The sequence below is a fragment of the Coregonus lavaretus genome, assembly GCF_964263955.1.
Source record: "Coregonus lavaretus genome assembly, contig: HAP1_SCAFFOLD_334, whole genome shotgun sequence".
NCBI lineage: Eukaryota > Metazoa > Chordata > Actinopteri > Salmoniformes > Salmonidae > Coregonus > Coregonus lavaretus.
This window is the reverse complement of record NW_028160098.1, coordinates 316,765-331,321: the sequence shown is the minus strand read 5'-3', so window position 1 is coordinate 331,321 and position 14,557 is coordinate 316,765. Positions and strand designations below refer to the sequence as shown.

The 14,557-nt window shown below is 43.2% G+C and overlaps 2 protein-coding genes across 2 annotated transcripts in view; one reads left to right on the top strand and one right to left on the bottom strand.

Annotated features, from left to right (window-relative positions):
- LOC311122154 (uncharacterized protein) overlaps positions 1 to 14,557 on the bottom strand; it is a gene marked incomplete at both ends in the record, with an annotated part of 314,006 nt that overhangs the window by 177,276 nt on the left and 122,173 nt on the right. The gene's annotated exons all lie outside the window — the stretch shown is intronic.
- LOC311122166 (tripartite motif-containing protein 16-like) lies at positions 4,375 to 13,435 on the top strand. The gene is made up of 5 exons (XM_084196564.1): positions 4,375 to 4,990; positions 5,394 to 5,489; positions 12,036 to 12,195; positions 12,321 to 12,380; positions 12,617 to 13,435. The coding sequence occupies exons 1-5, from the start codon at positions 4,394 to 4,396 to the stop codon at positions 13,138 to 13,140; spliced, it is 1,437 nt and encodes a 478-aa protein (XP_084052690.1). The 5' UTR covers positions 4,375 to 4,393; the 3' UTR covers positions 13,141 to 13,435.

Genomic DNA, 14,557 nt, shown 5'->3' with positions numbered 1-14,557 from the left:
CTTTACATGCTTGTACACTTATGACATTAATTTACCTTCATGGTCCTGGACTTCCTGACGGGCCGCCCCAAGGTGGTGAAGGTAGGCAACAACACCTCTGTGGCATTTTGTATCAGTGGCCACGTGACCACTTAGGGGACGAGCAGCCTGCGCAGAGGAGTGGGAGAGCGGGAGATCTCATCTCAATGCACGATACTTGTACGGCGCCGGTTAACTTCAATAAAGAAGGACTTATGTTTTAAAGAACAGTTATTTTCTTTAGTATTTCTTAGACAAGAAGATACAAGATGGTACCAGGAGTGAAATAACTTGCCGTTGACTCATCCATCATCGAGTTTTGGTCGAAAATGCTGAACGGCGCGTACACATATATCAACCAGCAAACTTGACTAACGTTAGCTAATGTGAGAGATTTATTATTTTTATAATTGATGGGATGACTAACTTAGAAAGAATGCATTCTTGACTGGGCTAATGTAGGTTGTGTCACCTGGCAAGCTGTGATAGATGTGAAGAGCTGTTTTAGGGGGTAAAATGAGATAATACTAGAATATATTGGTTCTTTGTGATCTGTGAACCTTCCTTGGACATAGGAATAGTGTCTAGGGGAGCTGGCTCTTCTCACCAAGACAGGTTGTTATGATAAGGACTTATGCCTGGCAACAGGGGTGCATCAACTGATAGGCTGAGTAAGTCTAAACCACGCTCAAGTCTCTACTCTGATTGGCCAGCAGAGAGGTGGGAAACTCTCTCTGTCAGCCCTGCGAGGTTTTTCAGTGAGCCCGTATACGAACCAACATACTTATCATCTATACATTTTGCATATAATAAATTTAGCTTGGATTGAAGATCTCTTGATTCTTATTTCAAAACCAGATTTGAATTACGCAATTTCTAACACTAACTAGCCACTGGGCTAATGAGACTGAGGTAAAAAAAATAACCACGCCGGAGCTAATGGAGCATGCAGTGCATGTATCTAGTCGTTTTGCAGTGCTAGCTGGCTAACGACATGGAGCAGCTAAAGCCTCCAACAGAACTGAAACTGAACGGCAACGTTGAAGAGCAATGGAAGCGGTTCAAGCAGCGTTTCACCCTCTATTTGACGGCGATAGGAGCGGCTGAAAAAGACGACGCACAGAAGGTCGCACTGTTTCTCACAGTCTAGGACACCATTGATGTCTACAACAGCTTTCAGCTAATGGATGAAGAGCAAGCAGATTATGAACTGGTGTTAGCAAAATTTCTGTCTTTTTGTACTCCCAGAAGAAACGAGGTATGTTTTCAACAGTAGATGTCAGAATGAAACAGAGACTTGAGGAATTTATTATGGACTTCAAACTGAAATGTCAGTTGTGTAATTTCGGTCAAATTGCAGACTCGCTGATACGAGAGAGAATTGTCATGGGGGTGAGAGACAAGCTAGAGGGGTGACTCAGAGTAGCATAGGGTCAATGGACAGTGGTGGTCTTAGTGAAACAGTGTGCAAAGTGGAGTATTTTAGCAAAGGAAGAGCTACGGCTAACTTCAAATGACAGCAGCACACTTCAGGGAACCAGCGCTCCTGCAGCAGCTGTGGAGGAGAGCACAGACCTTGCCAGTGCCCAGCATATAGAAAATAGTTTTACAACTGTGGCATGAAGAACCCCTTCTCACTCAAATGCAGGCAGCTGAGACAACAAAATACAGTACACTGTGTCAACGATGACCAGGACAACAGTGGTGACAACGAGTACAGTGAGGGGTCTTTTGGTGACCTCTTTGTGGGAACAGTCGCACTTGCAGGACCAGACGAGGACTGCTGCCTACAAGACTAATGGAACTGATATTGTGTTCAAACTTGACACTGGAGCACAGGTCAACATCATTCCAGAGACTGAATTGTTACGGTTACAGGTAAAACCAGTGGTCTTCAGGGACATGCAGGTTGGTGCTGGAGGTAGATGATGAATCTCACAAGGTTCCGTTTGTCATAGTAAAGGGAGAAACAACACCCATCATTGGGTTAAAGTCATGTAACTTACTGGGTCTAGTGAAATGGGTTCATATGGTGAAATGACTAATGTTGAGGATGCATATGCTGATGTATTTCAGGGAATAGGAAAACTCAAGGTGCAGTACAAAATGGAGTTAGATCAGCCAAATAGACCAGTGATCCATGCACCTAGAAAGGTACCATTATCACCAAGAGACTAGCTAAAAGCAGAGCTGCTGAGGCTAGAGTCCTTAGATATCCTAGACAAAGTAGAAGAGCCTACTGAATGGGTCCACTCACTAGTAATAGTTGAGAAGGAAGACGGCTCGCTCAGACTGTGTATGGATCCAAAAGAGCTAAACAAGCATGTAAAAAGGGAACACTTTCAGCTGCCTACCAGAGGGGAGATATTCAGGGACATAGCAGGGGCTAAATACTTCTCAAAGCTAGACGCCTCTTCAGGGTTTTGGCAGATCAGTCTAGACAAGGAGAGTACAAGGCTTTGTACTTTCAATACTCCTTTTGGTAGCTAGTCATTTAAAAGGCTCCCGTTAGGTCTCACTTCAGCACCAGAAGTCTTTCATAGGACAGTCCAACAGATATCTGAGAGTGTGTCAGGCACCACAGTGTCCATTGATGATGTGCTAATATGGGCTCAGACTCTTGAAGAGCACAACACCAGGTTGAAAGCAGCACTTGATCTAGCCAGAGCTAATGGGCTAAAGCTAAACGCAGACAAATGGGAATTCAGAAAGACAGAAATAACCTTCTTGGGTGAAAAACTAACATGTGAAGGTGTTCAGACAGACCAGAGCAAAGTGACTGCCATCAAGAACATGCCACTGCCTACCGATCAAGAGGACGTACAAAGGTTCTTAGGGATGGTTAACTATGTGGGCTAATTTGTACCTAATCTGGCAACTCACACTAGTCAGATGAGAAGTCTACTGTGTAAAACTACAGAGTGGTGTTGGAACAGTAATCACCAGAAAGAGTTTTGAGGCGCTCAAGGCATTGATCATGCATGCTCCAGTACGTTTGTTCTATGGTAAAAAGCTCAAAACCTAAATCTCAGCAGATGCCTCTAAAACAGGTTAAGGTGCAGTGTTGTTACAGCAGTATGGCACTAGATGGCGCCCAGTTGCATATGCCTCCAGGGCTCTGGCAACTTCTGAGTGTAACTATGCTCAGATTGAGAAAGAGGCATTGGCACTGTCATATGCATGTGAGAAATTCAGTGTGTTTATCTGTGGTAAAACAGTGTGGGCTGAAACAGATCATCAACATTAAGTTACTATTGTAAAGAAGGGTCTAACACACACACCACCAAGGGAACAGAGACTGTTTCTAAAACTTCAGAAATATGACTTGCAACTCGAGTACAGGCCAGGGAAAGAATTGTTAGTGGCAGACACATTGTCCAGAGCTTTTGACAGCTCAGAACCAAACTAGATATAGGAGCAGGATGTAAACCTTATCAGAAAGAGTTGCCCAGTCTCAGATGAAATGTGGACAGTTATTTCACGTGCTACTGCAGAAGATGAGTGTTTGCAAAAGGTGATTCAAGCCATAACATGCAGGTAGTCTGTACAAGCTATACCATACCCTTATGGTCAATACAGGGATGAGCTATCTGGACTTGATGGAATTCTGTTTAAGGGTTCAAGAATTGTGATACCAAGTGTGTTACAGAAAAACATGCTGATCTCTCATATATATATATATATATATATATATATACACACACACACACTCCGGACTCCAACATTGCTCGTCTTAATCTTTTCATATTTCTTAATTCCATTCCTTTACTTTTTAGATTAGTGTGTATTGTTGTGTATTGTAAGTTATTACTGCACTGTTGGAGCCAGGAACACAAGCATTTCGCTACTCCCACAATAACATCTGCTAAATATGTGTATGCGACCAATAAAATGTGATTTGATTTTTGAAAGTGTTCCATAATTCTCAATCCGCGTTGCGTTGTGCCTAAGAACAGCCCTTAGCTGTGGTAGTGTATATTGGCCATATACCACACCTCCTCAGGCCTTATTGCTTAATTTAAAGAAGTAAGTGTATTATAAGGCATTATAAAGGTCATTAAAATAATTAAACATATGTACTTCATAAAAACTGTTACCCTTTATATATTCTAACAACTCACATTTTAAGATTCATTATTTCATTTGTTCCATGTTAAGGGCTCTAACCTAGGAACAAAGCTATTTGTCTCCCTCTTCCTGTTGCATGCAGTTCCTCTCTCTCTTCCTCCATTCCTCAAAGCTCTCCCTCCTTCTAACCCCACCCCTCTGGCTGAACCAGGAAGTCCATCCCCCTGCCACAAACTGTCTTCTGAGGAAACAAAACTGATCTGAGTCTCTGTGTCGTCTGTCTGTGTGAGAGTGAACAACCGTCCAAATGGCTCAGCAGGGAGTTCTGCTGGACCAGGACCAGTTCTGTTGTTCTGTCTGTCTGGATCTACTGAAGGAGCCGGTCACTACTGCCTGTGGACACAATTACTGTAGGAGCTGTATTGAGGGCTGCTGGGATCAGGATGTTCTGAAAGGGGTCTATAGCTGTACTCAGTGCAGAGAGACCTTCACTCCAAGGCCTAATCTGAGGAAAAATAACATGTTGGCTGAGTTGGTGGAGAAACTGAAGAATACAGGACTCCAGGCTGCTCCGCCTCCTGCTCTGTGCTATGCTGGACCTGGAGATGTGGCGTGTGATTTCTGCACTGGGACCAGAAAGCAGAAAGCCCTCATGTCCTGTCTGGTGTGTCTGGCCTCTTACTGTGAGACTCACCTCCACCCTCACTATGAATTTCCTGGTTTCAAGAAGCACAAGCTGGTCAAAGCCACCGCACAACTACAGGAGAAGATCTGCTCTGATCATGACAAACTGCTGGAGGTTTTCTGTCGTACCGATCAACAGTGTATCTGTATGCTGTGTACAATGGATGAACATAAAGGCCATGATACAGTGTTAGCTGCAGCAGAGAGGACTGAGAAACAGGTAAGACCAGAACTACTTGTTGGTGACTGTCTGATAATCAAATAATTAAAGATAGAGTAGGAACTAAGGCTGTTTGAATATGAGATCATTCAAGTGATATCGATCCACGGCAGAACAAATATGAACACAAAACTTGATTATATAGATATGTTAACCCAGAGTCTCCAAATGTATCACCATTTTATAAAGTCAAACACCATTGTAATTTGTTATCAAACACCCAATCAGCTCCCCTGTTTTGTGCACTGTTAAAACTATAATCATTCACATAATAATATAATATCACACACTCTTCCTCAACATTTTAATCTCTATCTTCTATGGGCCCTATGTCCCATTACTATACTATTGATCTAGTAGACAAATAAAGCTTGATAGCTCATTGAAGAGTGATTCTCCACAGAGGCAGCTGGGGATGAGTCAGCAGAAGGTCCAGCAGAGATTCCAGGAGAGAGAGAAGGAGCTGAAGGAGCTCCAACAGGCTGTGGAGTCTCTCAAGGTGAGTATTGTTGACCAGAGGAGACACACCATTTCACTTCTCTCCTCCAGTCAGAGAGAGAGAGAGAGAGAGAGAGAGAGACAGAGGGAGAGGGGACTCTCTCCAATCCCACTGACCTCACTGTTGGGAACATGCTGTCTGGACTCTGTTCAGAGAATAGACTGCTTAATGTAACCGACGGGATATGAACCAGGTCTACCGCGGGAGAAAGCAACAGCTTGACCGTTACACCAAGAGGACATTCCGTATTGGGCGGAGGGCCGACACTGATTTTGAAATCGCAGGCGGGGCTACTTCATCACATAACCATGAGTAACCATGACTGACTCATGTCCCCTATACATTAACATGGAGCTCTCTCTCTCTCTCTCTCTCTCTCTCTGTCTCTCTATCTATCTCTCTCTCTCTCTCTCTCTCTCTCTCTCTCAATTCAAATAAATTCAAATGGCTTTATTGGCATGGGAAAAATATGTTTACATTGCCAAAGCAAGTGAAATAGATAATAAACAAAAGTGAAATAAACAATCAGAAATGAACAGTAAACATTGCACTCACAAAATGTTCAAAGGAATAGAGACATTTCAAATGTTATAACTCAAGTGCAAACAGAGTGAGCCATTTGCCAGACTGAGTTCTGGAGGTGAAATGGAAATGAATGAGGGAGAGTTAAGTGAGGTAGAAGGTGTGGTGAAGAGCTCAGAACCAGAGCCTGGCATCAATGGACATGATAAAGAAGAATCTGGTGCAGTAGGAGTTACATTGTTGTTGAAAGTGGATCCATTCCTTTTGGCAGATCCATTTGTGGTTTCAGGGTGGGTGGGAAAGGAGTTGGGTGCAGTTGAATCAGTGAAGGTAACCTGTAGTGGACTTGTGATATTTGTTTGTGTTTCTTCTGACCAGAGCGCTCCGTGTCACGCAACTTGGGTCAAGTTCTGTTTCTTGCTTTGCTCTTAGGAACAGGGCACCATTGAAAGGAGTGATTTCTGGGGTAGCGTTAAGTGTAGAAGTGGAGCAATTAAGGTTGAAGACTGCTGGTGTTTGTGATTCCCGCCGTTTGGTGCAACGCAGACCCGGTGGTGAGCGTCGTAAAACAGAGGAGTCACTGTCAGTCCTTTTGAGTTTTGAGTCTTTACCCGATAAAGTCATGGTAGGATATATCAGTTATCCTTAGAACTTTGCTGATTCAGGTGCAACGTTTATGGTCATGTTGCAGCAGTTTGTAGGAGGGAGATTCCAAGATGTGGGAAGTGTGCAGGAGGGCATGGGATAGAGGTTTGTGTAGTTTCGGTGGATAAAGTTGTGTGTGTCAACTGTTGGGATGCCCATGTTGCTGGGGATTGGAAGTGTCCGGTGCGAGAGAGGCAGGTTGAGGTGGGTAGAGTCAGAGTAGTGCAGAAGGTGTCGTATGCTGAGGCAGTGAAGAAAGTAGAGGAGGATGGGTCAAGGGTGAGAGATCCTGAGAGGATCCCTGTGAGTAGTAGATCTGTGCCAGCACAGAGGGATAGGCCAACGAGTGATATATGCTTTAGTAATGTTAGCTTCTTAGAGTTCATAGCAATGGTTATCAACTGTACTGCAGAAATTGAATGTAAATCACAGAAAATAGAAATTGTATTGGCAGCTGCAGAGAAGTATTTGGGCATACAAGATTTGACTTCAGAAGATTTGTTGTTTTGTTGTTTTTATTTTTTTATTTTTCCATGCCAACCGCCGTTAAACTCCAAAGAAGAAGAAGAAATGCTAAATTATGGCTATGTACAGTGTTGTAACGATGTCTCTGTCTCTCTCATTCCATCACTTTTATGGTAGTTGGTTGTGTGGGTCTCTGATTATGAATGGGGTGCTGATATTCAGTCGTTGATGGATATTTATAGAGCTCTGATCAGGACGCCAATTGATTACTGGTGTACAGTTTATGGAACAGAGGTAAAGACTTGGCTTCAGAAGCTGGACAGAATCCAGTATATAGCTTTAAGGATATGTATTGGTGCATTTAAATCAACATCTGTATGTGCCTTACTGGTGGAGGCAGGAGAGGTGCCTTTGGATATACAGCGTAAAAAATGGTCATTATCTTATTGGGTTGAAAGGCTGTGAGGTTGAGCATCCCACTGCTACTGTTCTAGATGACTGTTGGGAATATACTAGTAGACAAGGCAGTGGTTTTGGTTGGACAGTTGGAAAGCTTGCTGATGAGAGTGGTTTGAGGGAGTTGGAGGTTGGCCCTTCTGTGGTGATAGGGGATGTTCCTCCATGGTTACTCCCAGACCCTGTTGTTGATCTAACCTTGGTAGAGAAAAGGAAAGATTGGTCAGAAGTCAGTGATATAGTGAAACTGGTTGACAATTACATTGGTATAAGTTTTTATACTTTTTTACTGCTTTTCACAGATGGATCCAAGGACCCAGATAGTGGGCTCACAGGAGCAGGTGTTTACGTTCGTGAATTTGATGTGCAGATATGTAGAAGACTAACAGATGAACTGTCAGTATACTCAGTTGAACTGTTGGTGATAATAGTTGCCCTCCAGTGGGTGGAGGACGTACAACCTGTTAGAATTATAGTATGCTCAGATTCTCTGTCTGTATTGAATAGTTTATCATCTGGTAAATCTAATAGGAGTTACCTGCTATTGGAGGTATTAATGTTATTATGGAGAATTGAGAGAATGGGTGTAGTAGTGAGATTCTGCTGGGTCCCAGCACATTCGGGTGTGGAAGGGAATGAAATTGTAGACCAGTTAGCTAAAAGAGCTTTGAAATTAGATATATTTGATATTAATGTTCCACTGGGTAGAGGTGAGGCCAAATGTAAGATCAGAGCCATTTTGATAGATCTGTGGCAGAAGAGATGGTACTCTGAGCACAAGGGCCAGCATTCATATGAATAGTTTACAGTTTTACAGAAAGGTCGATGGACCAAGATTCAAAGGTCAGATTAGGAAGGAAGAGGTGGTGTTTACTCAATTGCGCTTAGGACATTGTACATTGATCTCGTCATTACATCTGGTTGGCAAGCATGGGAATGGTTTGTGTCTGGGGGGTATGGTAGATGAAACGGTGGAGCATGTGTTGTTATATTGTTGTAAGTATGTTGAAGAGAGAGAAAGATTGAAGTGTAGGGTCATTGAGGTTGGATGGGGTTGGGGGGGGTTGGAAGGGATTTTAAGGATGGGGGAGGGTCTATTAGAAGTTAGTAGGGCTCTTCTTTATTTTCTCAGAAGTACTGAGTTAGGTAGGAGGATTTAGAAATGTTGGAAACCGTGATTGACCACACACTCCAGCACAGTAGGTGGCGGCATGCACCTTTAACGTTGGTTTGTGGACCGCCATTATATCATAGAAGAAGAAGTTGGTTGTGTGAGAGATTTGTGGTTCGTGAGGAGGGCTACTATTCTTTTTTCTTTTGGTTCTTGCGTATTTTCTGAATTTATTTTCTCATGGTGGAGGGTTTGTTTATTGGTTTCCACTGTTTATCGTTTAGAGTTGAGGGGGGAGTAGGGGTAGTTTGTTCCGGAGAAAGGTGTGGAGGAAGTTTTGCTCATGGTCGGCGAACAGGTTGGAGTGGAACATCTGCACTCTGCATCCAGAATGAACAAGGCGGTGGTTGTGTTAATGAAAGTTGTGGTGGCTAATCTGCCTCCGTTTATTACTTACGAACAGACTGTAAGTAGTTGGTTCGTTTTGGTAAATTTGCAAGTGGTTTTCGTGTGCTCTCGGCTGGGTGCCAAGCGGAATCCGATAAACATGTTGTCTCTTTTCGTAGACAAGTGTTTGTTTCTTAACAAACTTCAAGGATACACAGGGGAGGGGTGGAACGCAGGGTTTGCTAGCACATATAATTTTAGGTGTTTCTAGTGCGGGGATGTAGGGCATAATGCTAGTGCAGAAAAGGGCTAGGACTAGGCTGGACACAATACATTTTTAACACCTTTTTCTGATAAAACGACTTAATTGCATCCACCATGGAGCCCAGTTTCATAATATTACCATATGTCCCAGATGCTTGCCGTAGGTTAGAAATAATAGGGCGTGTTTCACCCTGCCAGCTCCTATTAGTTGTATTGAGCTCTGTGGCACCAACTCGCCTAATGAAAGTTATATTCCCAGCCCATTGTTCTGCGTCACAATGCCAGCTTCACTATTGTTGGTAATGAGACCAGCCCGTATTAACATTGTAGCTTTACCTCAGGTAACTTAACATTAACAAGGTTATGACTACTTGGTGAGCAAACTCACTGTTCACCTGGGTACACGTTGTGGTGACCCACAGTGCTACATATGGTTGGCGCATAGTAATCAAACAATTAACATTTTCTGGTCACAGTTAATCATATTTTCTTTCAGAAAAAGGTGTATAACCTAAACAAAACGCATATCCGTCCTCTTTTTCAAGATGTGGCCGATTTAAACAGCCAGAATACATTTTTTCAATGAAGAAATTTTTCAATTTATTGTTTCTATATTACTGCTGTGTTATTTGATATGGGTCGAAATCTGTGAGTTCATAGGCATTGAATTGAGCGAATGCTGCGCAGGTTCACTGAGTTGTAAACTAAATGGATAGGTGTAGCTCATTGATTTATAGATCTGACACAGTTGCTACCTCAGATAATGAGCCTAGCAAGTGTTGTGAATGAGGTATGTAGTACCCACAGAAGGCCACAGGGAGGAGCAAGAGAGCTATAAACCTATTCATTTTCTTTGCTTTAAATACCCTAAACCTAACAATCAATCAATCAAATGTTTATAAAGTCCTTTTTACATCAGCAGATATCACAAAGTGCTATACAGAAACTCTAACCCTAGAATTAATAAGAAAAATACACTTTATTTCTCAGCTGCCTCACCAATGTCTTTACGTGAATTAATAACTTTTAATTTGTTAAATATTTCCAATAGATGGCTGCATAAGACCACAAAGCATCAGTTATAGGCTACAAGCATAAAATAGCATGCAACCAACGACTATGTCCTATGATTTTCTAAAAAGGTCACTCATTACTTTAAAGTTAGCTATATACCTCGTATTAGGCCTGTGTTGCTTTTGGGAGAGCAACAAAATATTAACTCTAGCATTTATTGAACACCGGCCAAATAATCACTAGTCAGATGTGCTAACCTCAACCCTAGTAAACATGCATTATGACATCATCTTAATATCTCATATATTCAATAAATCATGCAACCATCGCGGTTAGAAAATGTACCTCAACATGCCCCTCGCTTGTGCTAGAAGGCAGAGTGCTCGCTGCCGCTGACGGCACAAGCTTTTTGCGGGGCTTGTTGAGTTGGCTACTTGTTCGAGAAGGCAGAGTGGCTCTGTGCTGGTTGATGAATTTGACAATTAAATCACTAGAAAAATACATTTTTGTTGACCAGAGGTGACTGAATTGCTACTGGAGAGAGTCATGGGGGAGGTCCAGGAGGCTCTGCCTGACCCAGTGAGGAGGGGGCTGGAGCAGCCTGAGGAGGGGCCACCACCGTTTCCACCACTGCAAGTGAAAGCAGAGACTGGGGACTGGCAGGAGAGTCCGGAGGACTTACTGACTTTTAACACTCTGAGCCTGGGGGAGTTTGAGGAGGTGGGGGGTAAGGTGCTGTACACCCTCAGTGTCAAGGTTAGACACATCAGGAGCTTAGCGGGAGTGAAGGGGCATCAGTGGCAGGGGGTTGTGGGGGCTGAGAGCATGGCAGGGTATAGGTGGAGGGTGCTCTATAAGCTCCCAGTGTTGGAAAGGTCAGGGGTCCTCCAGTGGAGGGTATTACATGGAGCCCTGGACACCAATAGCTGGTTGACCTGGGAGTTGGGGAGGGGTGTCCGTTTTCTGCAATGACAGACTGTTCATCATGTTTTTTCTGTGTTGCCAGGGTAATGCCATTACTGTTGGCGCCTTAGGGTTGAGTTTGAGTTGAACAAAATGATCAACAGTGTGGAGATGTTTCAGGAGGTATGGGGGCTCAGGGGGGGTGTCTGTACGGCTGGAGAGGAGGGGTTGGATGGACGGTTGGAATGTGGTGCTGGATGGTGTATTGTACTGTGGTGTTGGGTACTGGATAATTTGATTGTGTGGCGGTTGTGGTGGCACGCAATGTGTTTTTAGGAGGGGGTGTGTTAGTGTAATGAGGATGGCTCATTAAAGTAAGACAAGTATCTCTCTCTCTCTCTCCCTTAACATAGCTCTTCACAGGCAGCAGTGGTGGACAGTGATAAGATCTTTACTGAGCTGATCCGCTCCATTGAGAGAAGGCGCTCTGAGGTGAAGGAGCTGATCAGAGCCCAAGAGAAGGCTCAAGTGAGTCAAGCTGAAGGACTCCTGGAGCAACTGGAGCAGGAGATAGCTGAGCTGAGGAAGAGAAGCACTGAGCTGGAGCAGCTCTCACACACAGAGGATCACATCCATTTCCTCCAGGTAACTCAACTGCCTTGATACATGTGATATGAAATTAAAACTCTCAATCATTTGGTTCTGCTCCCTCTCACTCTCGCTCTCTCTCTCTCTCCCTCTCTCTCTCTCTCTCTCTCTCTCTCTCTCTCTCTCTCCAGAGTTATCAGTCTCTCTCCAGTACCAGTGTATCTTCAGACTTACCCAGCATCGTTGTCCGTCCTCTTCAGTACTTTGGAGATGTGACTAAGACTGTGTCTGAACTGAGAGAGAAACTAGAAGACGTCCTTAAAGGAGAATGGACCAAGATCTCCACTACAGGTGTGTTGAAAATAATAAGAACATCAACTTTAGACCATTGAAAGTTCCCTACTAGTCATATACATGTGGAATATGGTATGATGATAACATTCCCTCTCTCTGTGAATGTGTTTGTGTGTCTGTAGTGAATATAGTGGATGTTGTACTGCCTCCAGAGCCCAAGACCAGAGAACAGTCCTTACAATGTGAGTCTCTTTATTCTGAAGTAACTAACAGTCTCTTTTTACTGACACTCCTAACAATCCCTCTAGAAATATATAGCAATAGTAGATCTAATCAAACACTGGGTATCTATCTGACTCCTCATATTTCTCTGATTTGATCTCTGCTGTGCTCTAATCAAAGACAGGGTAGATACAGTATCTGACTTAACTTATTGTTCAAACTCCCCTCATTGGTCTCTGCTCTGCTCTTCTCCCAGATTCCTGTCAGCTCACACTGGACCCAAACACAGCACACACACGCCTCTCTCTGTCTGAAGGGAACATAAAGGTGACACGTACAGACCAAGTACAACCATATCCTGATCATCCAGACAGATTCACAAACTACAGTATGGTTCTGTGTAGAGAGGGTCTGTCTGGACGCTGTTACTGGGAGGTGGAGTGGAGTGGGGACTGGGTTTATACAGCAGTCTCATATAAAGACATCAGCAGAACAGAGACAGATGATGGATTTGGATACAATGACAAGTCCTGGAATTTAGAGTGTTATAGAGGTGGTTATAGTGGTAGTTATTGGTTCATACACAATGATGTTGAGACTGAAGTATCAGGCCCTCAGTCCTCCAGAGTAGGAGTGTACCTGGATCACAAGGCAGGTACTCTGTCCTTCTACAGTGTCTCTGACACAATGACCCTCCTCCACAGAGTCCAGACCACATTCACTCAGCCCCTCTATCCTGGGTTTTGGCTCTATGGTACTGCTGAGCTGGTTAAACTGTAGTAGGGTCCACATAGATACTAGTCATGCTGGTGTAGTCTATAGCTGAGCTGGTTAAACTGTAGTAGGGTCCACATAGATACTATTCATGCTGGTGTAGTCTATAGCTGAGCTGGTTAAACTGTAGTAGGGTCCACATAGATACTAGTCATGCTGGTGTAGTCTATAGCTGAGCTGGTTAAACTGTAGTAGGGTCCACATAGATACTAGTCATGCTGGTGTAGTCTATAGCTGAGCTGGTTAAACTGTAGTAGGGTCCACATAGATACTAGTCATGCTGGTGGTGATGGTCCCCAGATGTGATTATTCATGATTTGATTGATTTGATCTTCAGAAGATGTTATGATTTAAAATTCAATGCATTCATATTATTTGTAAGTGCAACGTTTTAATCTTATACATTTACATTAATCATGATGTATGCTGTTAATGTATGTTGGTTGTCATTCAGAACCATTGAAATGTTTTCTCAATTGGTTCTCTGTCTCAATGTAATTTTACTCAGTATCATGGAACAGGTAGAGTTACTTACTTGCTAATTGAACTATATGGGCCGGTTTCCCGGACACAGATGAAGCCTAGTCCTAGACTAAAAAGCATGTTCAATGGAGATGTCCGGGAAACCGGCCCTAAATTTGGCATATTTTTTTTTTCTCCCGTACTGCTCAGTCAAGCAACATTATACCTGTCCAGCTGGTGGTGCTATTAACCAAACAATAAAACCAGCAGATATCTTGACTTGCCGCTCAGTATATCAGTAATGTTCAGAATTGTACTTTAATATCATTGGAGATTGATGGTCTTTTTAATCCACTACCCAGAGTCAGGAACAGATGAAGTTAGGTCTGCTACTGTTCAGTTATTAAATATGATTCATGGTGATGGGAAATAAAAATACATCTAGTAGTAGTTTTCCTTTGCTATTTATTCCAAGGTGTGTCTTTAACTTGTAAATGGATTGTGTTGAAGCTGGCATGTGGTGTGGATGATAGAATAGAGTGAATAGAGGAGAGAAGAGAGGAGGAGAGGAGGACATAATATAGAAGACAGATAAGATAGAGAGAGAATTCATACCCAGGGGAGTTACTGGCTCTGGCCCAAATGACACCCTGTTCCCTACATAGTGCACTAGGCTACTTCTGGCCAGATCAAAAGTAGTGCACTACATAGGGAATAGGGTGGAGATTGGAGATTTGCTCACTGTCATTAGAATGAAGATTTCCATCCAGGAGTTACTGTCTCTGTCCCAAATCTCTCCCTGTTCCCTACGTAGTGCACTAGGCTTCTTCTGACCAGATCTAAAGTAGTCTTCTAGATTTTACATGTTTTCTCCCTGTCATTAGAAAATGACAATATGGTAATGACTTGAGTGGTTTCCTCCCCCTTTGTTTTTATTGGTTGTGTGTTATGTGTGTTGTTG